The sequence below is a fragment of the Pleurodeles waltl genome, chromosome 2_2 (assembly GCF_031143425.1).
Source record: "Pleurodeles waltl isolate 20211129_DDA chromosome 2_2, aPleWal1.hap1.20221129, whole genome shotgun sequence".
Taxonomy (NCBI): Eukaryota; Metazoa; Chordata; class Amphibia; order Caudata; family Salamandridae; genus Pleurodeles; species Pleurodeles waltl.
The window spans coordinates 804895077-804917003 of NC_090439.1; the positions used below are offsets into that span (position 1 = coordinate 804895077).

Genomic DNA, 21927 nt, shown 5'->3' on the forward strand with positions numbered 1-21927 from the left:
GGGTGAGGGACCCCATGTCCAGTCTCAGAGGAGAGGGAATGGGGATGGGTTGAGGCCCAAGGTGCCCGAGATCCGGTCCCAGGTCCTGGAGGGTTCCCTGCGGGAACACCAGGAGGGGAGCCTAGCCTGTACCATAGGGCCATCTGTTGAGGGAGACCCCACAGTGTCAGGAGAACTTGGGGGGGCCGCTGTAGCCAGCGTCCCACCAGTTCTGGTGTCTGGCAGTACCACTCCTAGTGAGGGGGTGCAGAAGTCCAGACAGAGGGTTGAGAGGGGGTTGCGGACCCCAGTGGAGAACCTGGAGGGTCAGGGGTCAGCTCTGAGAGCAGAGCCCCCCATGAATGACCTTGGTGAGACCATTTCTGGGTTGGGGGGAATCCAGACTCTGTCAGATGGGCAGAGGTCAGGAGACCTGCGCCAGCCAGACTCTTGTGTGGCCCTTCGGGACAGTGTGTCCCTTGAGGGGGGTAAGTGTGCCCCCCTGGAAGTCCTGGTGTGCCAGGCAATGGTTCAACCGCAGGGTGGTGACTCTGGGTTGAATGATCAGGTTCAGGGGGTAAACTCTGACCTGATGGGGGGTAAGTGTGCTCCCAAGGAAGTCCTGGTGTGCCAGGCAGTGGTTCAACCGCAGGGTGGTGACCCTGGGTTGGATGACCAGGTTCAGAGGGTAAACTCTGACCTGGTAGGGGGTAGGTATGCCCCCCAAGAAGTCCTGGTTTGCCAGGCAGTGATCCAGTCTGTGGGTACAGGCCCTGGATTGGGAGGCCAGGTTAAGGGTGTCCCCCCTGACCTGGAGGAAGGGGCTACTGCTAACAGTGCCCCTACCATGTTGTCTTCTGGGGGGGCCGCTCCTAGTTGGGTGGTTCAGGACCCCAGAAGAGAGGGCAGGGGGAGGGAAGCCTCACCCCTGGCCCTGGTCCAACCTGAAGGTACAGACCCCAGGTTGGAGGATCAGTTGCAGGTTAACATCCCTGCACTGATGGAAGAATTGTGCAGGACTGTTTCTACAAGCACCCTGACAGTTTTTGACTCTGGGGGTGCCGCTTCTGCGGGGAGGGTACAGAGCCCCAGAGGGGAGGACCAGGGTCAGGTTAACATCCCTGACCTGGTGGAAGAGAGAGTGGTCAAAGGGTGCCAGGCACCTGGGGCTACCACCCCCCACTCTCCACAGTCACAGTGGTTAGAGAGGCCTGAGGTCGGGCTCTCATCCCTGACAGTTGTCTGGGGCCACTGTGGCTTGCTGTCCTGGTGGACAGAGTTGCCCCTGGGGGGGGGAGGACGAGAGTCACACCCCGGGGGTGGAGTGGGCAACACCCCTGTGTTGGCCCTGGTGGTACTATCTGCCCATTGCAATACATCTGTGAGCAAAGTAAAGTTAGGTGTTGCACAGATGGTGTCTGTAGATGTGGAGAAGGGTTCCCCATGGGTTAGCTTAGTGGGCCCTGAGAGTATGGACAGAGGGATCCAACTGGAGTCAGGAAGGCGTAGAACTGGAACATGCCCCTGCTGTTGTGGGCCTGGGTCCCTGTTCTATCGCCCCAATCAGGGAAGTACATCAAGGTATTGATTGTTCTCCCCTGGCTTTAGGCTGGTAGGGGGTCGTGTTGGACTTTTGCTTATGCAGGGTCATCCCCAGTCTTTTTCGCCTCCTGCCTCCTATGTTTTTCTGACATGTTGCTGTTGGCTTTTCAACTCTGAGCACTTTACCACTGCTAATCAGTGCTAAAGTGCATATGCTCTCCTGTTTAAATTGTATGTAAGTGGTTTATCCATGATTGGCATATTTGATTTACTAGTAAGTCCCTAGTAAGGTGCACTAGAGGTGCCAGGGCCTGTAAATCAAATGCTACGAGTGGGCCTGCAGCACTGGTTGTGCCCCCCACATAAGTAGCTCTGTAATCATGTCTCAGACCTGCCACTGCAGTGTCTGTATGTGTATTTTTACACTGTAAATTCGACTTGGCAAGTGTACCCACTTGCCAGGCCTAAACCTTCCCTTTCCTTACATGTAAGGCACCCCTAAGGTATGCCCTAGGTAGCCCCAAGGGCAGGGTGCAGTGTATGGATAAGGTAGGACATATAGTAATGTGGTTTATATGTCCTGACAGTGAAATACTGCCAATTTCGTTTTCACTGTTGCAAGGTCTGTCTCTCTCTCATAGGATAATATGGGGGTTACCTTTAAATATGATTAAAGTGTAGATTCCCCTAGAGAGTAGATGGACATGTGGAGTTTGGGATCCCTGAACTCACAATTTAAAAATACATCTTTTAGTAAAGTTGATTTTAAGATTGTGAGGTTGGAAATGCCACTTTTAGAAAGTGAGCATTTTCTTGCTTAAACCATTCTGTGACTCTGCCTTGTTTGTGGATTCCCTGTCTGGGTCAGTTTGACAGTTGGGTTGTTTTTCACCTCACACCAGACAGTGACACAAAGGGAGCTGGGGTGTGATCTGCATTTCCTGATTAGCCATCTCTGCTAGGAGGGAGGGGTGGAGTGGTCACTCTCATCTGAAAGGACTGTGCCTGCCTCTGACAATGCTGTCTCCAGCCCCCTGGTGTGTGTCTGAGGCCTTGCCTGGGCAAGGCAGGATTTCACAAGAAGGTGTTAGTCCCCTTTGAAGAAAGGTGACTTCAAAGACTAAAATGGGTATAAGAAGGGCACCCAAACTTACAAACTTTAGAAACACTTCTGGAATCAAGGGGAACCTCTGCCTGGAGAAGAGCTGATCGCTGAGGAACAAGTGCTGCCCTGCCTGTGACTGTGCTTTGTGGAGCTTTCCTGCAGTGCTGCTTCTGCCAGAGTAAGAGGGCAAAGACTGGACTTTGTGTGCCTTCCATCTTGAAGAAGAAATCTCCAAGGGCTTGATGTAGAGCTTGCCTCCTGTTGTTGAAGTCTCAGGGATAGCAAAGACTTCTTCCTGCCAGCACCTGGAGTCTCTGGAGAGACCCCTACTCTGCTCTGTGGTGCCCTTCCAGTTCCTGGGACCCTGAAAGGAGAGGCTGGCAGCCTAAGGACAAAAACACACGCACCGAGCACCGTGCGGAGAAAAGATCGACGCAAATCCGATCGCGGCTGAGAAAACGACGCGACGCCGGTTCCGCAGCTGAGAAACGACGCCGCAGGAAACGCGACCGAAAAACCGACGCCCGGAGCAGGAGAAACGACGCGCAGCATCGCTGACGGAGGCTGAGAGATCGCACCCTGCGCCGCGGGACTTTCGGATCGTCGTGTGGCTGGCTTTTTCAACGCGCACCGCCGTGCCGAGTTGTTTTCGACGCACACAGCCGTGCAGGGTTACTTTCGACGCACACCGCCCGTGCGGGGTTATTTTTGACGCAAACCAGGTACATTTACACGCTAGCAGCGCTAGTGTGTTGTTACAACTACCTAAAGACTCTTTTTATTTTAAACCTTAAAAAAATCATAACTTGACTTGTGTATGTTGGATTTTTGTCGTTTTGGTCTTGTTTTGTCTAGATAAATATTTCCTATTTTTCTAAGCTGGTGTAGTGTCATTTTGTAGTGTTTTCATTAAGTTACTGTGTGTGTTGGTACAAATACTTTACGCCCAGCACTCTGAGGTTAAGCCTACTGCTCTGCCAAGCTACCAAGGGGGTAAGCAGGGGTTAGCTGAGGGTGATTCTCTTTTATCCTAACTAGAGTGAGGGTCCTTGCTTGAACAGGGGGTAACCTGACTGTCAACCAAAGACCCCATTTCTAACAGTTAGATACTCCATTGTCCTTGGTGCGTAGCTCTTTCATATAAAAGAGCGATCATGTTTGCGAACATTAATCTAAATGAGACCTTTAGTACAGAATTAAATACATCAAACACCTGTGAGGATTTTGTTGCAAACAGATCTTAGAAACAGTTCAACAAAAGTCACTTTTTTTTTTAATTTCTTTTTTTTTAGAAGATGCACTTGGCCGGAATGTGTGCATTCATGCAGGAAGATTCTGTCTTTTTTCCAACTTTCTAATGAGAGCAAAAAATAAACATGATCTCTCTGCTTGTCATTGTAAGCTAAAATATAGAGCAGAAGAAAGAAAGGTAATGTTGCTTTAAACAGTTGCTTCAGTGATGCTCCGTGACCTTACTTTCCTTTCATCTCAGCAGCTGGCAGCAGGCATTGTGACTCCAGAACTCGACTGAAATAAACTATAATAATCGAGTTCTGATGTCTTTTTCCTGCCAATCGGTGACTTGGTGTGTCATAAGCCGCCAAATATAAAGAAATTAGAGACTGGCATTTACACAGTAATTACAGAATCCCATGTATTATAAGTATGTTATATCCCTTGGCACTGGTAATACGGTGGATAGGATATCCGTCACATTTGTGATGGAGTATCCCATCTGCCTATGTATAAATCATAATTAGAAGAAAATGAGGCAAACCCAGTAACCCCTGGACCTGGGTCTTAAATATATAACAGAAACATTTTTGACCCCAAGGGGGAAGTGTAGCCCTTGAGTTCCCCGGCTATAATTTAATAATTGTAGAAACCTTTTCTCTCAATAAGATTATTATATAATTCGTACCTGTAATTCCATTAGCAGTTTCATATTGATTACAAATTAAAAACAAGACTCAAATATTCAGGTGCTCCTAAAGTGATGGCGCAGTGAGAGTGAATAACATGATAGATAAAGTGCCAAAGTGTTACATACAATATATACAGAGGTGTGGTTAAAAAGATTAATGATCTTCAACGAGACCCCTTCAATCCAGGTGTCTAGAAGTTACTATTCATGCAATGCGCGTATTGCGAGTATGCAATATGAAACTGCTAATTATTAATATAATAATTATAATCATTGCAGTGGAAGTCAAGGGCTACACTTCCCCCTTTAAGGCCAACACTTTTTCTGTTATGTATGTATAAATGATGACCTCTTTGCTTAGACTATGGCCTTGCAATATCATCAGTAATACAATGGTGAACTGTTGTAAGGAGTTAAAGTGAGAATAGGTAATGAATAGAATCTGCGAAGCAAAGACAATGAAAACACTACCAGGTCCGTAAATGAAAATACACAATAGAAACCCCGCATACAAAAACATAAAGCAATAATAACTTCATCATGTAGAAATGATTATTGTAATGGAAAAAATAAAAAATATGATTGCTAATAATAACCCTCCTATTCAAAAACAAATCAGTCAATTTTCATTAGATATGGATAGTATCCTGAATAATTCTTCTATCGTTCAAAACAATACAAAGCTAGTTGAAATATATTGAGTCTAAAATAAACTAAAGTCATCCTATCTTTACCAATTAATTTATTTCTAAATTTTGTTAAATCTCATTAACACGATACAAGCATTCATGCTTTATTAGCAAGGCACTTTGCTTCCCTGTCATGATTTTTCAGCAATTTCTGATACCTTGCAAGCCTTTATGGTTTATCTTTGAATGACTGTTTTATTACTAGAAACAAATCTTAGTTAACATTGTTGCATGACATGTTTCCATGTAGTCTCATACTGTTTTACTGCCACTATCTTGTATTAGAAAACAAGGAATAGACCAGCAATCATAGTATACTAGTCAATTCAGCCAATAACATTAACCTAGCCCCCTTACCCTCCCTACTCCCCCACATTGTAACCAGCATTTGCGAGATTTTACTTTGAGAAACGCTTGCCATATTTTGCTATTTTCATAATTAGGAAATGACATTTGGAGGTGGCAGAAAGATATCCATTGCACATCTAGCACCACCCTGAAGCCATATGCTCATGTTTATGGGAGACAGAATTAGCTTTTCTAACTTTTTAGCAGTAAAAGTCTTCAACTTTCCCCTTGATAAGCATTCAATCAAATTTGATAGCTTTCTCCAGTCACCATTCATTTGTACAATACACCAATTTAATATATAAATTCCCTCTCCTCTATAAATGAAGAACAGGGTTTTTAATTCTGAAATCCTAAAAAGCACAATTGATTTGGGCCTCAGTTCTTCTTTAATAAAAATAAGAGATATGTTAGCACTCTTAGTAAAACACATTTTTAAGGCCTTTTTTCGCCTTTTCCCAAAAATAAAGACTATGTTGGTTACTCTATTAAACAGGTTTTTTTATATCACAAGTCCTCAAAAATCTTTCTCCAAAAACTGTTTCCTGAATTATAACCAGATTTCAACAGCGCTTCTGACTCTTCACATCCAGGTACAGTGCTAACATAGTGTGTCTGCTAAGTTCATGAGGATATTATCGAGAAACACAAATCACAATATTCACCCTGTTCTACTCTTGGTCTTAGAATGTCTTTAGTAAGGTGGGAATAAACTCCTTGACTCTTTAAATGGGTTGATTGAAAAATCAGGCTCTAGCTCAAAGGTGGTGGTGTGAAGCTTGTGTCAATGTACATTACATCCCAGTTGTCATAACTGCAGTAAATATGGGAATGTTCAGAATGAGGTGTTACTCTGTATAGAAGAAAATATATAATGCCACAAGAAAATGGCCATATGTTAAAATGCATTAAAATTGAACAAGCATCAAAATAATGAAACGAAATACAGTTGGAACACCAGCACCCAAGTAATACACATTATTTAATTTGCGATAAACACAAAAGGTGTTAATGATCAATCCTTCAAAATGAGTGGAGGTAAAAGTCTGTATGTCCATAGTACGTCCAATCAGATTGAAGGAAGATAGCTCTCATCCACCCTTAGGTAGCATGCCTCATCTAAGGGAGCCTCTTTACACCACAATCCCAGGCAATGATGGTGTGGGTTACAACCCTCCGCAGAGGGGAGCTCCTGAGATGTTAGTTAATAGAGGGAAGGTCCTTTGTATTAGTGGGTATCTATACAACAATGAAATGGTAGCAGAGGGAAGATAACATTTTAAACAAAACTCCTGGTAGACCTATATTATTTTATTCCTGTAGCCAGTAGATAGCTGTCAAAAATTAGGTGTAATTTGGCTCAAATGTAAATTGTCAATTACACCAACATTGCAGGTACCACTGTAATCTCTGTTCATTAACCTGTCATGAACACCAGAAATCACGTGAGCAAGCACAATACAGTTGCTGCATACTGCGAAGGAATAAAACAAGATAAAGCATGATCCTACCACAGAAACATTAAGCTTCGGATGTAAATGGCCAAATGCAAATCTAGCTGACATGTGGATGGGCCATGAAAAACAAAACACAGACTGGTCTGTAAGGGTTGCAGAGGATACACATAAAACCAACCCATGATATTTGTTTATTAAAGTCAGTCATCCTGTTTAATGATGCCTTCATGCAGCAGATATTAAACAGTGTGTATTTTTAGAAGATGAATGATTGCTACACAAATATTGCTCAAGAGTTAGAATTCATCCACCCTCTCTAAGAATAAAATTCTGCATTACATGTTGCAAGAAGCTCCTGCTGAATACATTCATTAAAAATGCATGATACACAAACTTTTCAGCAAAGAAGAGATTGCTTTTTTGCTTTGTATTATTAAATACTAGCAGAGACCGTCTCTAGAAGAAACACAAGCAGTAAAGGAACACAAATGTAAAAGAAAGAGTATGTGCAGTACTTTCAATTTTTCTATTAATGTTTATGCTATATGCCATCTCTTTCTATCTTCTTTTTACAATAAATATCAGCAAAATTAACTCGTATGTGAATATTTATGTCTTTCTATAATACAGCTTATATACATTTTGTTTTTGATTCCACTGCAGCTACTCTGAGCTCCGTAGATAAATTTTTTTGTACAATGGCCTTCCTTGATGTGCGTGTATTCTATGTCAGATGCCTGCAACTAAAATGTCTCCTACAAAATAAGAGAATAAACTACCTCTTGGTTTGAAAGCAAATCCAATGGCACATTCCATGTCAATGCCTGCTAGACTCCTGTAGAATCCATGTACTACCTAGCTCTGCCTATGGTTTAATATTATTATCACTGCTGTGTGTGTGTGTGTGTCAATGGCTGTTATTTTTAGGTATCTTATTTGTGGGCTTAGACGACACCCATCACTTGTCATTTGTACGTTTCTGGGCCCTTTGAAAATCCTTGCTTTTCTGTGGGCAGTTGGTTATTTTTGACCCTCCGTTTGTTGTTTTGTTCTCTTCCATGTAGACTGGCCCCTTCACATGTAGTCGGTCTCTTGTGGCTATTTGTCTTACTTTGAGTGAACTACTTTTTTCATTTTCCACGTTATCAAAATGTGCTCAGATGTTGGGCTTTTGGAGTAAAAGGGACTCACATTACGGCCTTTGTATTATTTTTTAAATGTAGATGGCATTTTTATTTTTGGCTTTTGGAACCAAACTCACACTACATTGTATTTTTTTTTAGCTTTTGGAAGAATATGCTCATAGCTGTTGGCCTTTTTAGTTTATTTGTATCACCTGTGCTCCAAAGGTTTCCAATGAGTTGAACCCATCCTATAGCTTCTCTCTAGGATGGGATAGCCCCATCCCTCCAGAGGTTGGGCAAAGAGAGGATTTTCCTCGCTGCAGCTTAAAGGCACCAGGAATCTCTTTTGCGGTGTATGAATATAACATTGAATGTCACATATACAGAAATCATTATATATAAGTACGGACCAAAATACAGCAATTACACATACATACACACATAGCAAAACTTTGCTGTTCTGCCATTAACTTACTCCTACTCTTCTACGTTATGGTGAACAAGACAAGCCTTTGCATGACAAGGTAATCACAGACGATCAAATAAGCTAAACCATATTTTGTTTATTTTGAAGAAAGCGTGATGGTCCTGGATTGGCTGGGGGACCTTGTGTCACTGGATTAGCTAGAGAAGTTCCTGCCAGCTATCCATTTGTTGTAGGAACTTGGAGACAGTGCAGTGGTTTGTGATTGATCCCGAAACCGCCTTTTATTGTCTGAGATGTTTCAAAGTGTGCACATGCTGCAACCTAAAAAAAAATCTATTGCATGCTGATTATTCCCCACCATCATTCAGTAACTGCTCATTTTCACTTCACTGGGTGATTTTGCCTAACGTGTACAGTGAGTCGCAGCCCGGACCAGAGGCACCTAAAAATCACATTGGTGGCTCTTGTGTAATAGGTGCTATTTAGTGAACTTTTACCTCAGGTGAAATCAGGAGCCTAAACCACCCAGTCAATATTAACTTCATGTTCAAGGCTCTGATTGTAGGCTGGCGCCCGGGGTCTGCTGCACCATCGGGTCCTGCCCTGTAGAACTGGTGAGCACAGTGTCACTTGTTTGTGCAGGAGTTGGGCACATCTCAATGTCTTCTGTCCAACTGGTCCTATTGCTCTTTCCTACATGGTGAGTGACCCTGGCTTCAATGCGGATGCAGTGGTGTTTTACCTGCTTAGCGGATGCAGTGTGCCAATGTACTGAGCACGGCTATTGTACTTACTTCTGGTTGGTTACTGTCCACCTCACAGCTCTTGTTCTTATCTTATCCCAGCTGCTCCCTGTTTCATCTCTCCTAACAACCGCCCTGCCGTCCTTGTTTCTGCTCTGATTCCCACTCGCCCCACCTATTTCTTCTCCCCTTCCTGAAAGAAGGAAAAAAGTGCCACAAAGCGGCCGGTTTCTAGAATTTTTTTTAATGATCCCATTATCTGCCCTCACCCCCTTAGCTGCACCCATCTGATTACCAAAGCCAATAGTTTGGTAGTCCCCTTTGACAAGGGAAGACCCTCACTCTTTGCACAATTGATTTTGTATCCTGAGAGGCTAAAGAAACAATTGATAATGGACATGACAGAGGTCAGTGAAGAGTTTATTTGGGAGAGGAGGAGGATGATATCTTCAACGTAAAGGAGAACCTTCACTTCCATGGTGCCAATAGATATACCTGTCACATCTGTGGGCACATGAATTATGGTAGAGAGGGTTTCCATTTGTAGGAGGAACAGCAACAGAGAGGGGGGTCAGCCTTTGCGTGTGCCTCTGTGAATCGGGAAGCATCTGGATATGAAGCCCCCTCAATGGACTTCTGCATCAGGGGAGTCATAGAGGAGATACATCTTGGAGTTGATATTGTTCCCAAGACCCATCCACAACATGACTCTGTGGAGATATGGATATTCTACTTTTTCGAAGGCCTTTTTACATCGAGGGAGAGTGCTGCCTGCTCCTTCAGATCTTCTTTGACATGCCATAGGATGTGAACAAGGGTCTGAAGATGGTCTTGTGAAGTGTGCCCCAGGAAAAAACCCACTTGTGAGGAGTCTGTCAGTTGCAGGACCACTTTCCTCAGTCAGGTGGCTAGGATTTTAGCTATAACCTTCAGATCTACCTTGATCAGCGAAACTAGGGGATTGCTGGTGCATGCAAGTGGGCCCTTGCCTTCTTTGGGGATGACCATGATGATGGCCATGGTGGAGATCAGTCCTAGGGGGCACAAGTCCACGGCCTCCTAATAAGCATGAGTCAGTAAAGGGGGGCAGAAATTATTTGTCTATGTAATAAAACTCTCCAGGAAACCCATCTTACCCTGGGGATTTGCAGGTATGGAGTAATGATATGGTTTTTGTTACCTCTTCCTCTCTTATGTCTCCCTCCAAAAGGGCCGGTCCCTCATCTGTGAGGGAAGACATTAATCTGTGCAGTGGAGGAGGTAAACTCTGAGCAGTATAACGCAGAGTAGAAGTTGGCAAATCTCCCAACAACATCTTGGTGGTGTGTCTGGAGGGCCCCTATTCCATTCCAGGGGACTGGAATAATGTGCTGCTATTCCTTTTGGTGCAGTTGGACTGCACGCAAACATCCGGCCTTCTCGCTTTGGTTATTCTAGGAAATTGGTTTGCTGGTTGATGAAACCCTTCTCACCCACAATCCTTGTCAGGGTGAAGTTACACGCAAACCCTAATTAACCTGTACTCAACCATTTGATAGCTTGTCAAAAATCAGTCAGGCTTAACTAAGAGAAAATGTGTATTTTTGCAGCACTTCAAAAAGTAATAAAGTGAAAACACAACACAAGAAAAATACCACACCAATTTAGACACATAAAGTATAAGTTAATAAATAATTTGACACCAAAAAGACAAAAATCCAATTAGTAGAACCGGAGATATACAATTTTAAAGACTTAGATGAAAATAGAGGCAAAAAGCGCATAGTGCCAATCATGACTATCTGGTCCTGCGAAACTGAGTGAAAGTCACAAGTTCAGACTCACCGCAATGGATCACAAGTCAGATACAGGCACCAGGTTAATCCTGCTGAAAAAGTTACCTTCTAAGTGCAGTGCCAAGAGTTCTGTTGGTGGTGGAAAGGGCTCTGCGAAGCAGTGAGACAGTCATGGATGGCCATCAAAGTAGTGTGAAGGGTTGGACGGGCATCACCGGCAGATGTTACTGTAGCACAAAGATCCTGTTGGCGTCTCAGACGGTCATTGCAGGAATTTTGTGTTTGCGGTCACCACAACAGTTGATGCTGTAACAGGAAGTGTTGGTTCACTGAAACTTCCATTGCTGGTTGATGAAAGTGGCACAATCTTGGCCTGAGCAGGCCCATTCACGGCCTCCAGGGGAGCTCAATTGAAACAACACAAAGGGTCTAGGACCTGAGGGGCACCACTTGGGAATGCATTCCAGCAGTGGCCAGCAGGGCTCAGGCAGATCCGGTTGCAGGTTCAAGCAGCAGGTCAGTTGTACCGAGCTTCTGGAGCTCCTTATGTTCTAATAGCTCAGCTTAGAAACTAGGTCATCTGGCTGACCATTGGAGTTGCTTCAGCCTGGAATGTAAGGTGCAAGTTCAGTCTTCTTTATAAACAAGCAGGGTAGCAGAGTAGCCGACCAACAGAGTGGCAGTCTGTCTGGCAATAAAGTCGCACAGTAGTCCTATTTCTGTAGTATGCACAGGTCTAGGAGTGTACTGAAGAGTTGATGTCTGGGGTCCAATATCTATACCTGGTTCCTTCTTTGATATGGGAGAAACGTCTAGAGGATTCCCTTTGAAGTGCTAAGGTTTCCTGCCTCCCCTGCCCTGCCTCCAGGCTAACTACAGGGGGCATGCAACCCTTTGTGTGAAGGTAGGGCACAGCCTGTTCAGGTGTAAGTAGGGCTGTGCCTAACTCCACCCTCCCATCCTGACAGTTATGGCCCATCCAGGCACTCCTAAGCTGTGTGTCGCTGTCTAGGAGATGGTAAAAAAGACCAAAGGCCAACCAGACCAAGATATGTAACCCAGAGACAATCTGCAAGCACTGAATGGCTAGGACAGGAAAATGCCAACTTTTTAAAAGCCTTGGGCAGGTGAGGCAGGGTCGGTGCACTCACCACGTGGTGAGTGGCAGGCCCACACTAGAACCAGTGAGCTGCACTGAGCTGCCAAGTAGCCAAGCTGGAGTGATGCATTCTCTAGATACCCTGCAGCAGCTGTGTGGGCCCAGGTTGGAGTGGGCATGTCTCCTTTACACTGCACTGGAAGGGCTGGAGACATCAATTCACAATGGGGTAACCCTGTGTCCTTCAGAGCCTGGATATCTAGATCAGAATATAAGTATGATTGGTTCTGTGAGAAAACAACAGAACTAATTGTTCTTATTTTTGGAAGGGCTGGAGAGGCAGGATTAGTGGTAGCACTGCCAGTGAGGCATCTCGATCCAGGGCAGGGGAGGAGACATCTGCAACTTGCATTGGGGTTGGATGGGTCACCATAGCTGCGTTGAAGCGGCAGGTCCAGAAAGCAATCTCCCTGTTCGGGATGCCCAGTGCCATTTATGGGGCTTTGGTGATTTGAATCCCTCATGGGGTGATGGAGAGGCTATGTGATCCCAGCGCTGGCCTTAGCCGTCAGGGTGCCCCGAGGGGTCATGCTTGGCACTTCAGCAGCGTACAGCCATCTTGGTCGACACCTAGCTGCACTTCCTCCTCCCTGCAGGGTTTCATATTAATTGAGATCCGATGGTGAAAGAAGAGAATAAAAAAGTGAGGGCAGGAAAGGGGAAGGTGGAAGGAGCAGGGAAAAAAGAAGCACCACTTCACAAATCTCACAGTTCAACATACTCAAATAGTACATGTAGTAAGTAGCAATAATCATGCAATCTGGGGACAATGTGAAACAAACTCTGTGTCTATACTCCGTAATGGGATTCCTCTCCAAATGTCTAACATTATAGATATTATAGATATCCAGGATACACAAAAGTTGTGTGATTGCAAGCTCCTGAGACAGCATATTCTATCTGTGGAGTAGCCTGTTAGATCAATATGGGTCAGACCGCATCTTTGTCAGGAACTAGCCCCAAACCTCTTCAAATTGTTGCATACGGTCATCCAACTTGTAAAATATCTTTTCATAAGAAGCCATTGCATAGATATCAGTCAACCAAGCTCAGTGTAGCAATAAGCCATTCGATTTCCAGTGCCATAAAATCTAAACTTTGGCCACTTTAGGACACTCAGGAACCAAATGTGCATGTGGTGAGGCAGTCGGATGACTGCATCGTGTTATGTAGGATAGCTCTTCTGCCTGTCAATGGGAGAGAAATTCCTGGGGTCATTTTAATGTTGTCCCTAACGTCCTTCCAAAAGTTTGAAAACATTGCAAAGTCCCACACTGCATACAATGTCACAGAGTGTTGGTTGACACCTCTTGCACATAGAATCATCATCATTTGCACCCTGAAAAGTCTGGCTGGGGCCAGTGCCATTGATGCAAATTCTTGTAATAGCTAAGTTTAAAGCATGCTTGCCTCGGTGTCCTATCATAGGTCTCCATGATGTGAAGCGAGTCGTCATCCTCAAATTCTGCACCAAGCCATGCAGATCATCACTGATGCAGTGAAGGTACATTAGAAGTTTGAGAAGAGGGTGTCAATCAGTGTTGAGTATAACCAGACAAAATCCCCTGTGGTCTTTCTATTTTGCGATGGACTGAAGGATGTTGTCCATGAGGAAAATGTACGGTTTAGGTCTGAGGATGACTCTGAAACTGTGAGCTAACTGTATGTTCCTCAGGTGTTGGGAAGGTAGTAGGCAATATTTTTGTGCAAGGAACTGGAATGGGATCAAGACCCTTTCTTGTATCAGGTCATCAAGGTAACATTTCTCCTTGGACAGTGACTATCCTGTTTCAACACCTCCAACGTGGATTGCTTTATTCCTACTACTAGCAGCATGTGAGTGGTTCCACGTTGAAGTTCTCATTAAGAAATTTGCTCTACACCAAGCATGTTGCGTGGATTTGAAAATGGGATTGGTGGTATGGTAGGTGAGGTTAGATCTATGTATAGCAGTCCCAAGTCAGAGGACGATTTGAGGAGGTGAATTTCTAAATGCCTCCACAATGGCATTTCCCTGCATGTTTGCAAGAAGTAAATTATCAGTGTCAATTGGGAAGTTAGTTAGTAGGATTCGCTATGGAAGAGCTGGAGGTCACCAGCAGACACTGAAGGATAGAGTTTGGATCATTTGACTCATGGTTTGCGATCTCCCCAGATGAATATTCAGGTAGTCCTGTTGATCTCTCGGAGTATAGAGGTTGGCAGTAGTAAGGGATTTAGGCCAAATATATATATGTATAAACTTAGGGCCAATAGCTGTTTTATTAATGCCTGTTTGAACTTCATTTTAGTGCCTCAGAGTTTGTGGTGACATAAGCATGGCAGCCGTGTGTTCACTTCTTCATTACGCCAGAAACTCCATCCTCACAAACCACATGTTGGAGAGAGTGGTCCTCACCCCTCTATCCAGGGTCCTGCACTGGGAGGACAATAACCAAAGACTCATTTGTAGTTGTCAAACGGCCATTTTATTCAAGCTTAATGGACTATTGACATCCTCTGGCCTCTTGCTGCACAAACTAAAATGCCCTTACAATTCACTAACAAATTATCAGTTAACCCCTTCCTCCCCCAAACAGTTACCTTAAGGCCTCCTCCCCATAACCTTTTACTCTTTAAATTGCCCTTGGCCCCTTTAATTTTGTATCTTGTTTAGGTCCCTCTGGCCTTTCTCCTTCTCATTCTCCTGCCAGCACATACTTTTTTTGACCAAGCCTGGCATCCTTCCTGTCTATCCTTCTCTCTTTTCTTTCCATTATTCTTTTGTTGCTGCCCCTACCCTCATCCTTAGCCCCCTTGACATGCCACCAGAAGAACCCCTCCAAAGAGATGATACTTTTGATCTCCTTTTCCCTCCCAGGTTACCCAGCCCTACTTGCTTCTATTGGACCAGTGCTGTCTTCATTTGTCCCAGGTTTAAGTCATTCCCCTGCTTCAATAAATGAACAAAACAACTGCGGGAAGCCATCCACTTCACCTGGTGTGCCACAACTCTTATTCCATTCACTCTCCAAAAACCAGAGACTTCCCTGTTTACTCTTTCCCTTGCCTTGTTGATGGCTGCTGGCTGGTTCACCCCTGTCCCTGCCAAATCCTTCTAGGCAGCATGTGTTCCCCCATTGCCTCCATTTCCTGCCACAACTCCCTCAGCTCCTCTAGGTACTTTTATAATCTTTATCATTTTCTGTGCTGCTGCGTGTACCAAATCATTCTTTCCCCCAAAGGAATCAACACCTTGGTGTTGCCTGGAATCTCTCTTCTCCCACAATGTAGGCATTAACTGTCACCATCTCAATGCTTACAAGATGCAACAACGCACCACCATGTCACCCTCATCAAAGCTCAGCTGGGCTCCTTCCTCTTCATCTTCATCTCTAGCCCACTTAATGATGGAATGGCTGATGATCCAAACTTCCTTCCTCTTCTTGTATGCATTCCAGGATTCCATTCTCCAACTGATCTGGTACCTTCCTGTAAAAAAAAAGAACATTTTCTTAGTCAAGCATCCTGTTTACAGCTTCACATATCCCCACATGCAATCGCTCTTCCATTTCCCTAGTTTCCTCAAGTGCTGCTCCCCAAAACCTCTCCTAAATCCCTTCTTAGTTGCTCCTATCTGAAAACAGTGTGTCCCAAAATCATCTCCTCTCAGCTCCAGTCTCTCTAAGCATAATCTAGGAACTCTCAAAATCTGATGTGCCATCACCGCCTCATTCATCACAATGTTCAAACAAGGATCCATTCCTCTCCCCCCACACCCTCATCTATTTAGCCACAAAAACATTTCCTATAGATAGATATACCTGCAATCTTTCACCCAGTCATCATCAGTGAACATTGTTTGTCATTCAAGCCCATCAAAAAAACTATTGTTTGTGATCCCTTGTCTTGTGTGAGGGGGTGCTGTCCATCCCTGGATGCTGAATCCATAGTAAAGGGGTACCGGTAAGAGACCCCAGTAGGAGTCAGTGTCCTCCTAAGAAATTTTCAGGGCACCAGGCAAGACATATTTTTTGGGGCCACTGGTGATAACATCTTTGAATTGTACTACCCATTTTTGCCTAATTGAACCCCATATGATACTAACAAATGTCTGGAAACAGGGTTCACACAGCAACAGTTGAAATATGTCTTTCCATGGGATCCAAAAATCCATCAGGTAAACAGGGCAAAGAGAGAAAATGTCGGAGGTAGAGGTAGGAAGGCAGAAGAAGAAAGGTTGGACAGTGGGGGCCCTAGGCAATTGCCCACTTTGCACATGCCTTAAAACATCTCTTATAGGAGTTCTGAGGTGCACCTATGTCGCCTGGGGGCATATGGAAGGCTAATATTACCACAACACCTCCATAAGGCCACTCTATAGGGCCTCACTGCTTCACTGGTCACCTCTTCCATCAATGCAGTATATCTACAAACTGCCCTCAGAGTTGAGAGAGCAGCTTCATTATCTGCAGTGGATGGGGTGCTGCATCACCATCTTCATCCACTTGTAAGGATCAACTCGTCCTTGCCACACAGGTCACAATGACATAAGTACGGTGGCCATGCAGCCACAGCATCATTACACTCTTGCCTCGATTCTCCCAAATTCCCTATGTGGAGAGGGAAGTTTCTGCTTCTCCACCCAATGCCCCCACGCCAGCTTCCCCCAGTGAGCTCTGGTGAATGTATTCCACTGATAAATTGAACTAGAACATAAGAAGCAGCATTCAAGTAATTTCAGTTAACTGACAGATTTTGTGTACCTTTCCAACCAATGCAAGCTGGTACTTTCTCAAACTTACATTTTGAACTAGCCCACAGCTTGGCCATCATGTCCCTGCCATTGTGCAGTGATGCAATCACATTCTTTGCAGGGGCATTATAAGAATTTTGAGGGCCCTAGGCCAAATGTATTTTGGTGGCCCCTGTGCAGAACAGCTTTGAATTTATGATCTAGCTTCAGCTCTTTGCCCTCCTTGGCCATGTCACTGACACAGCACAGGCACATCGCTCAAATTCTAAATGTGTTTACATCTAATACTGAGGGATAGTAATGTGTGTTTTCAGTATTGTAACACTGCTACTGTAAATAATCTCTGTGACACCCTCCCTTTTCTCATATGGGAAGTCCTGTTTTGATGTAAACAAAACTTTTTCATGGATGTGCATGAAACATAAACACAACATTTCTCTGTAAATTACTGTAATTGACTCTCTCACATCCCCCACATTAAAATAAATTAAAGAAAAGCGGTATTTAATCAACCTGCTCAAGGCTAATTCAAGGTCATCAGGGCAAGACTCTCTGCAGAACAGAGCAGGCTCTATCCCATGGGGTAACGAAACTGGTGGGGGCCCCCTTGCAAAGTATCTGGGGGTCCCCTGGAGGTCGCCCCCCCCACCATGAACATCAATTCGCCAAAGTGCCAGGGGTTGTAGTGTATGCCGAAGACAGACACGACACGGTGCTATGGGGCAAAATACTCTTATTTATGTATCCACGCCGCTCGCTTCCCCGTCAAAAAGACCCCGCCTATTTTCCCTGCTCTGCCTTTTAAGCATCCCTCATGTCATTCCTGTGCCAGACCCACTGGGGAGTCTGCTGCAGGGGTCTAACCCCTTTCCGCCTGCTGGCGTGGTGGGTGATGGTGTCGCCCGCTACTGACGACACTACAGTGGTAGTGGATGTGACATCACAAGCCATTTGACCTTGGCTTTTACTCACACACATGCTTACACACACATACTTATTTTTTACACATTCACACACACTCTTTCATAAGGAGACTCTCATTCGCAAGCACGCACACACCATACATTTAAAAGCCTGTTTACTTACCTCAGATGCCAGTTGAGGGCCATATTCTACCTAGTTGTACTCTATTCTTTATTACAGGAATAGTGAATAATATATGTATTCACTATTAGCGTCATAAAACACTGACAGAAAACAAGGAAAAGGGAGCTTGAAATGGAGCTCCAACCGATGTCTGCAAGGACGCCCTGGCCCAGTGCTCCTGGTTCTGATTTTGCCATTTCTGAGGCCAGGGGTCGCAGAGGTCGCGCCAGGGGTCGCAAAGGGCAAGGCAGTGGTCGCAGCTGTGACCCCTGGCGACCCCTAAATGGCGTCCCTGCCGCCACCCCCGCACCGCGGGGGCTACTGGGGCCTTTGTTACGCAACGCGCTCTATCGGGGCCCCATGAAAATGCTGGGGCCGTGGGCCAGAGCCCTTTGTGCAGGCTTTAAAACATCGCTGATTTTCTGCGCTAGGAAATGTCTTACCGTGACCTTGGCTTGTGGATGCTTCATTTAACACCGTGCGAGTCTGCAAACACTGAATCCACACAAAAGAAATACTGCGGTCAAACTTCTGAAAACCCCGAGGGCTTAATGCATAGTTATCATGGAGGTTACTTCAATGCACTCAAGAGGTATTATCCTTCTTTCCATTAGAAAGTGACAAAAGATGAGAACAATGAAAACACCCACCTTGCCTATTAGAAAAAGTGATTAAAAAGGCATGTTAAACACTTAGAGCAAATTCCATTTTTACAGTTGATTAACAAACTAGAGCAGTGGCCTCCAGTCAGTGTTTGCCACACAGGATTTGATGAATGTGAACAGTGGTGATTTCTTGTTTTTTTTTAATTCATTGTTATTAAACTATATTCCTTTCTTCTTTCACAGCTACATTTGGTGCACTGGAACACGAAGTACAGCTCGTTTGGCGAGGCAGTGCGACACTGTGATGGGCTGGCTGTACTTGGGGTTTTTCTGCAGGTGAGCGGATTATGAATAGAAGAATTGACCCCACTTTCCTTTCTGAACGTGCCCTGTCCACGCTGCCCTTACACGCCTCTAAAACAACATCTTCTGCTTCTTGGGGGTCACGTGGAAGACTCTGCTTCTGGTGCGTGTTACAGGACACCCCCTGCATCGTCTGCCCCTTAGATGCAGCGTCCTGTCATTTACCAACCCTGCCAACATTCAGTGGCAGGTTTCACGGCGGCAGGTTTCATTGCTTTTATAACAAACCGCATCTGAGGTTACCTTTCCTGTCTCAACCCTGTATCCTGATGGTGGCTCTTATAAGACGAACCGTCGGGGTTTGTTCATCTTGCTGCATTTATCTGTATCTCACATAGACGGGGGCTTGAGACCTGCAGCTGAGCGCTCTCTCCACATTAAAAGGCTTGGAAAAACAAACATGCCTTTAGCAAGGATACTCATGATGCGTTGTGGATCGCGGCTCCTAGAAGCTTAAGCTGTAAAGTGCAGCGAGAGAAGTGAAGCTGGGGCACAGTGGATGCCACTGTTCGGGTTTGGTTTGTTATATGTTATATTATTCACCCCACCCCCGTTCAAATATCAAACATAGGTACCCGAATACATACTCCCGATATAAAAACACTAGAAGTATAGAATTTATGTTAGTAAATCTAAACAAGGACACTTGGGAGTCCATATTATGGTCCTAATTTTGGTGCAGGTCGATATTCCAATTAATAAAATGTGGCAGAAAATCATTTGGATGTCTTCAGTTCAAACAATCTAGGAAACGTCCAGCTAGAATGAATAGGATATGTCAAGAACGCTGCAACTGAACCTTTTTAGGGTTGTTTATGGTTTATAGAGGGAATTATACTTGGTTGTGTTGAATTCAGTCAAGTAATTACACAGGACCAGAAGGTAAATGTCACAATTTTCTGAGATAAGGAAGAGACAGTATCTGACAATTTACATGTTGTAAAAGTCGACCGAAGAAGAAAGATCCCTTATTCTGAAGTGGATCGATATATAAAGTCTTCCCGAAAAAACTTGTACACAATTCTATTTTCGCAATCCCCTTGCACGTACCAATTCATTGTACATAATACATTGATTCATAATTGAACAGTGATGTAAATTTAGTAGATTATATATGTTTTAAAACAGATCAAATGGTCTGTTTTAATTCTATTGATTACTGTTCAATTTGTTTTGTGATTTCTAGTAGCATATATGTGTTGTTTATAAATATTACTTAAAACTTTTTTACCTAAAGAAAAATACATCGATATACATATGTATTTATTTACATGAGCAACAGTTTAATTTTTGCACATGATGCTTGAAGTTGATTGAGGAGGTTTGATGAGTAAAACTTGGTGAGTGGATTCCTGTTTTCCAATGGTAAGTTCGAAGATTACGTGGGAGAGCTTTTATTCATTACCAGTGACATACTGGCTATTAGAAATGGGTGAGCCTTCAAGACGTAATGTACAGGCAATAAAGATGATGCTGTTTATCTGAGGAGATTACAGGCAAAAATTATGAAACCAAGGTAGATAAGGCTGTTGAAATTACGGTGGTAGCGAATGTGTCAAAACTGGAGAAAAAAAAGAGTGCTTTTATCATGAAATTACTTTGAATCAATATATAATTTTACTTATTTTAGTGCATGACATGTTTACGTCTGACTACAGTCAGTTTTAGCTATACGGCAGTCTTCACACTGCACACAATACTCCAAACACAACACGCAAAGCACAAACACCCACAGATCCACATACACTATTCAGAAAGGGACTTCGAGTCAGCCCTTTTCAACCATTGGCTTGCTTGGGCGAGCCCCCATCAGGTGAATGTGCTGGCTGTCGCCTTTGGGTATAATTCCATGCCATAATGTGGATGTGGACTTTTTTGCAATTGTAACTTGAAGCACTGGGGCAGCAAATAGTTATTTTATTGTTACTTATTTTTCCAGTTGCAACATGTTTTTAAAGCTCATGTGTAAGCGTGCAAGACTGCATTTGGAACATGCTATTAAGTTGGCATGGCACGGTTCAATAACGCCTTAGTCATCTGGGAATGTGGCTCAATAGAGGAGAGGTGAAGGAGGCAAAGCTTTACTCCCCAGGCATCTCCATTTTACTTTCAAGAGGTCTGGCTCCGACTTCACCTTGAGAGATATGCTCTCTAAGGCATTATCCAAAAAAAGAGAATTGCAGCATGGCATACCAGTAGGTGGTCACCTGCCACAAAAAGCCTTATTGCCCAGCACACTTCAGGAGTACCCAGAAGCTCTCCTCACCAGCTCCTTTATGGAGGGCATTTTCAATGCGCTCACCGTGCTGAGGAAGGAGGTTGTTGCAGGTATCAAATAAGTTAAACGAGAGGTTGCTGACTTCAGTCAGCAAATGACAACACTAGAAGACAATAATGACCAATAATGCCAAGGAAGAGGAACTTGACAACCACAGGCACACACTTTTAGAGCTTCAAGAGCAAAAGCTTAGCCTTTCCACACTGCTGGAAGACCTAGTGAACAGGTCATGCTGCTCCAACATCAGAATTAAAGGAATAACCCTCAATGCGGAAAGCAGGTCCTGGAAGGCAATGCCACCCACCTCCTCAAGCAATTCTTCCCTAACCGGACAGAAACAAACATGATAATAGAGGGCACACACAGACTGGGAAACCTGGCCACATCCCCCGGCATGCCCTAAGACATAATGCCCTGTCTCTTCATTAGTGTAAACAGAGAGAGGCTCTCATGGCTTCAGCTCTAAACCAAGTTCCCGTTCTGCTCAAGGGCACCAGGGTGTGGCTCTACCAGACCTGTCACCCATCACGCTTGAGTGTCACCGCACCTTCAGAGAAGCTACCATCTTTCTATAGCAGTGGTTTTAAA

The 21927-nt window shown here is 44.3% G+C and overlaps 1 protein-coding gene across 2 annotated transcripts in view; it reads left to right on the forward strand.

Moving 5' to 3' along the window:
* LOC138282639 (carbonic anhydrase 2-like) overlaps nt 1-21927 on the forward strand; it is a 116641-nt gene that overhangs the window by 78211 nt on the left and 16503 nt on the right. For both annotated transcript variants that reach the window (XM_069220433.1, XM_069220432.1), the window contains exon 5: nt 18942-19034. In XM_069220433.1, coding sequence (XP_069076534.1) covers nt 18942-19034 — 93 coding nt within the window. The remainder of the gene's footprint in view (nt 1-18941; nt 19035-21927) is intronic.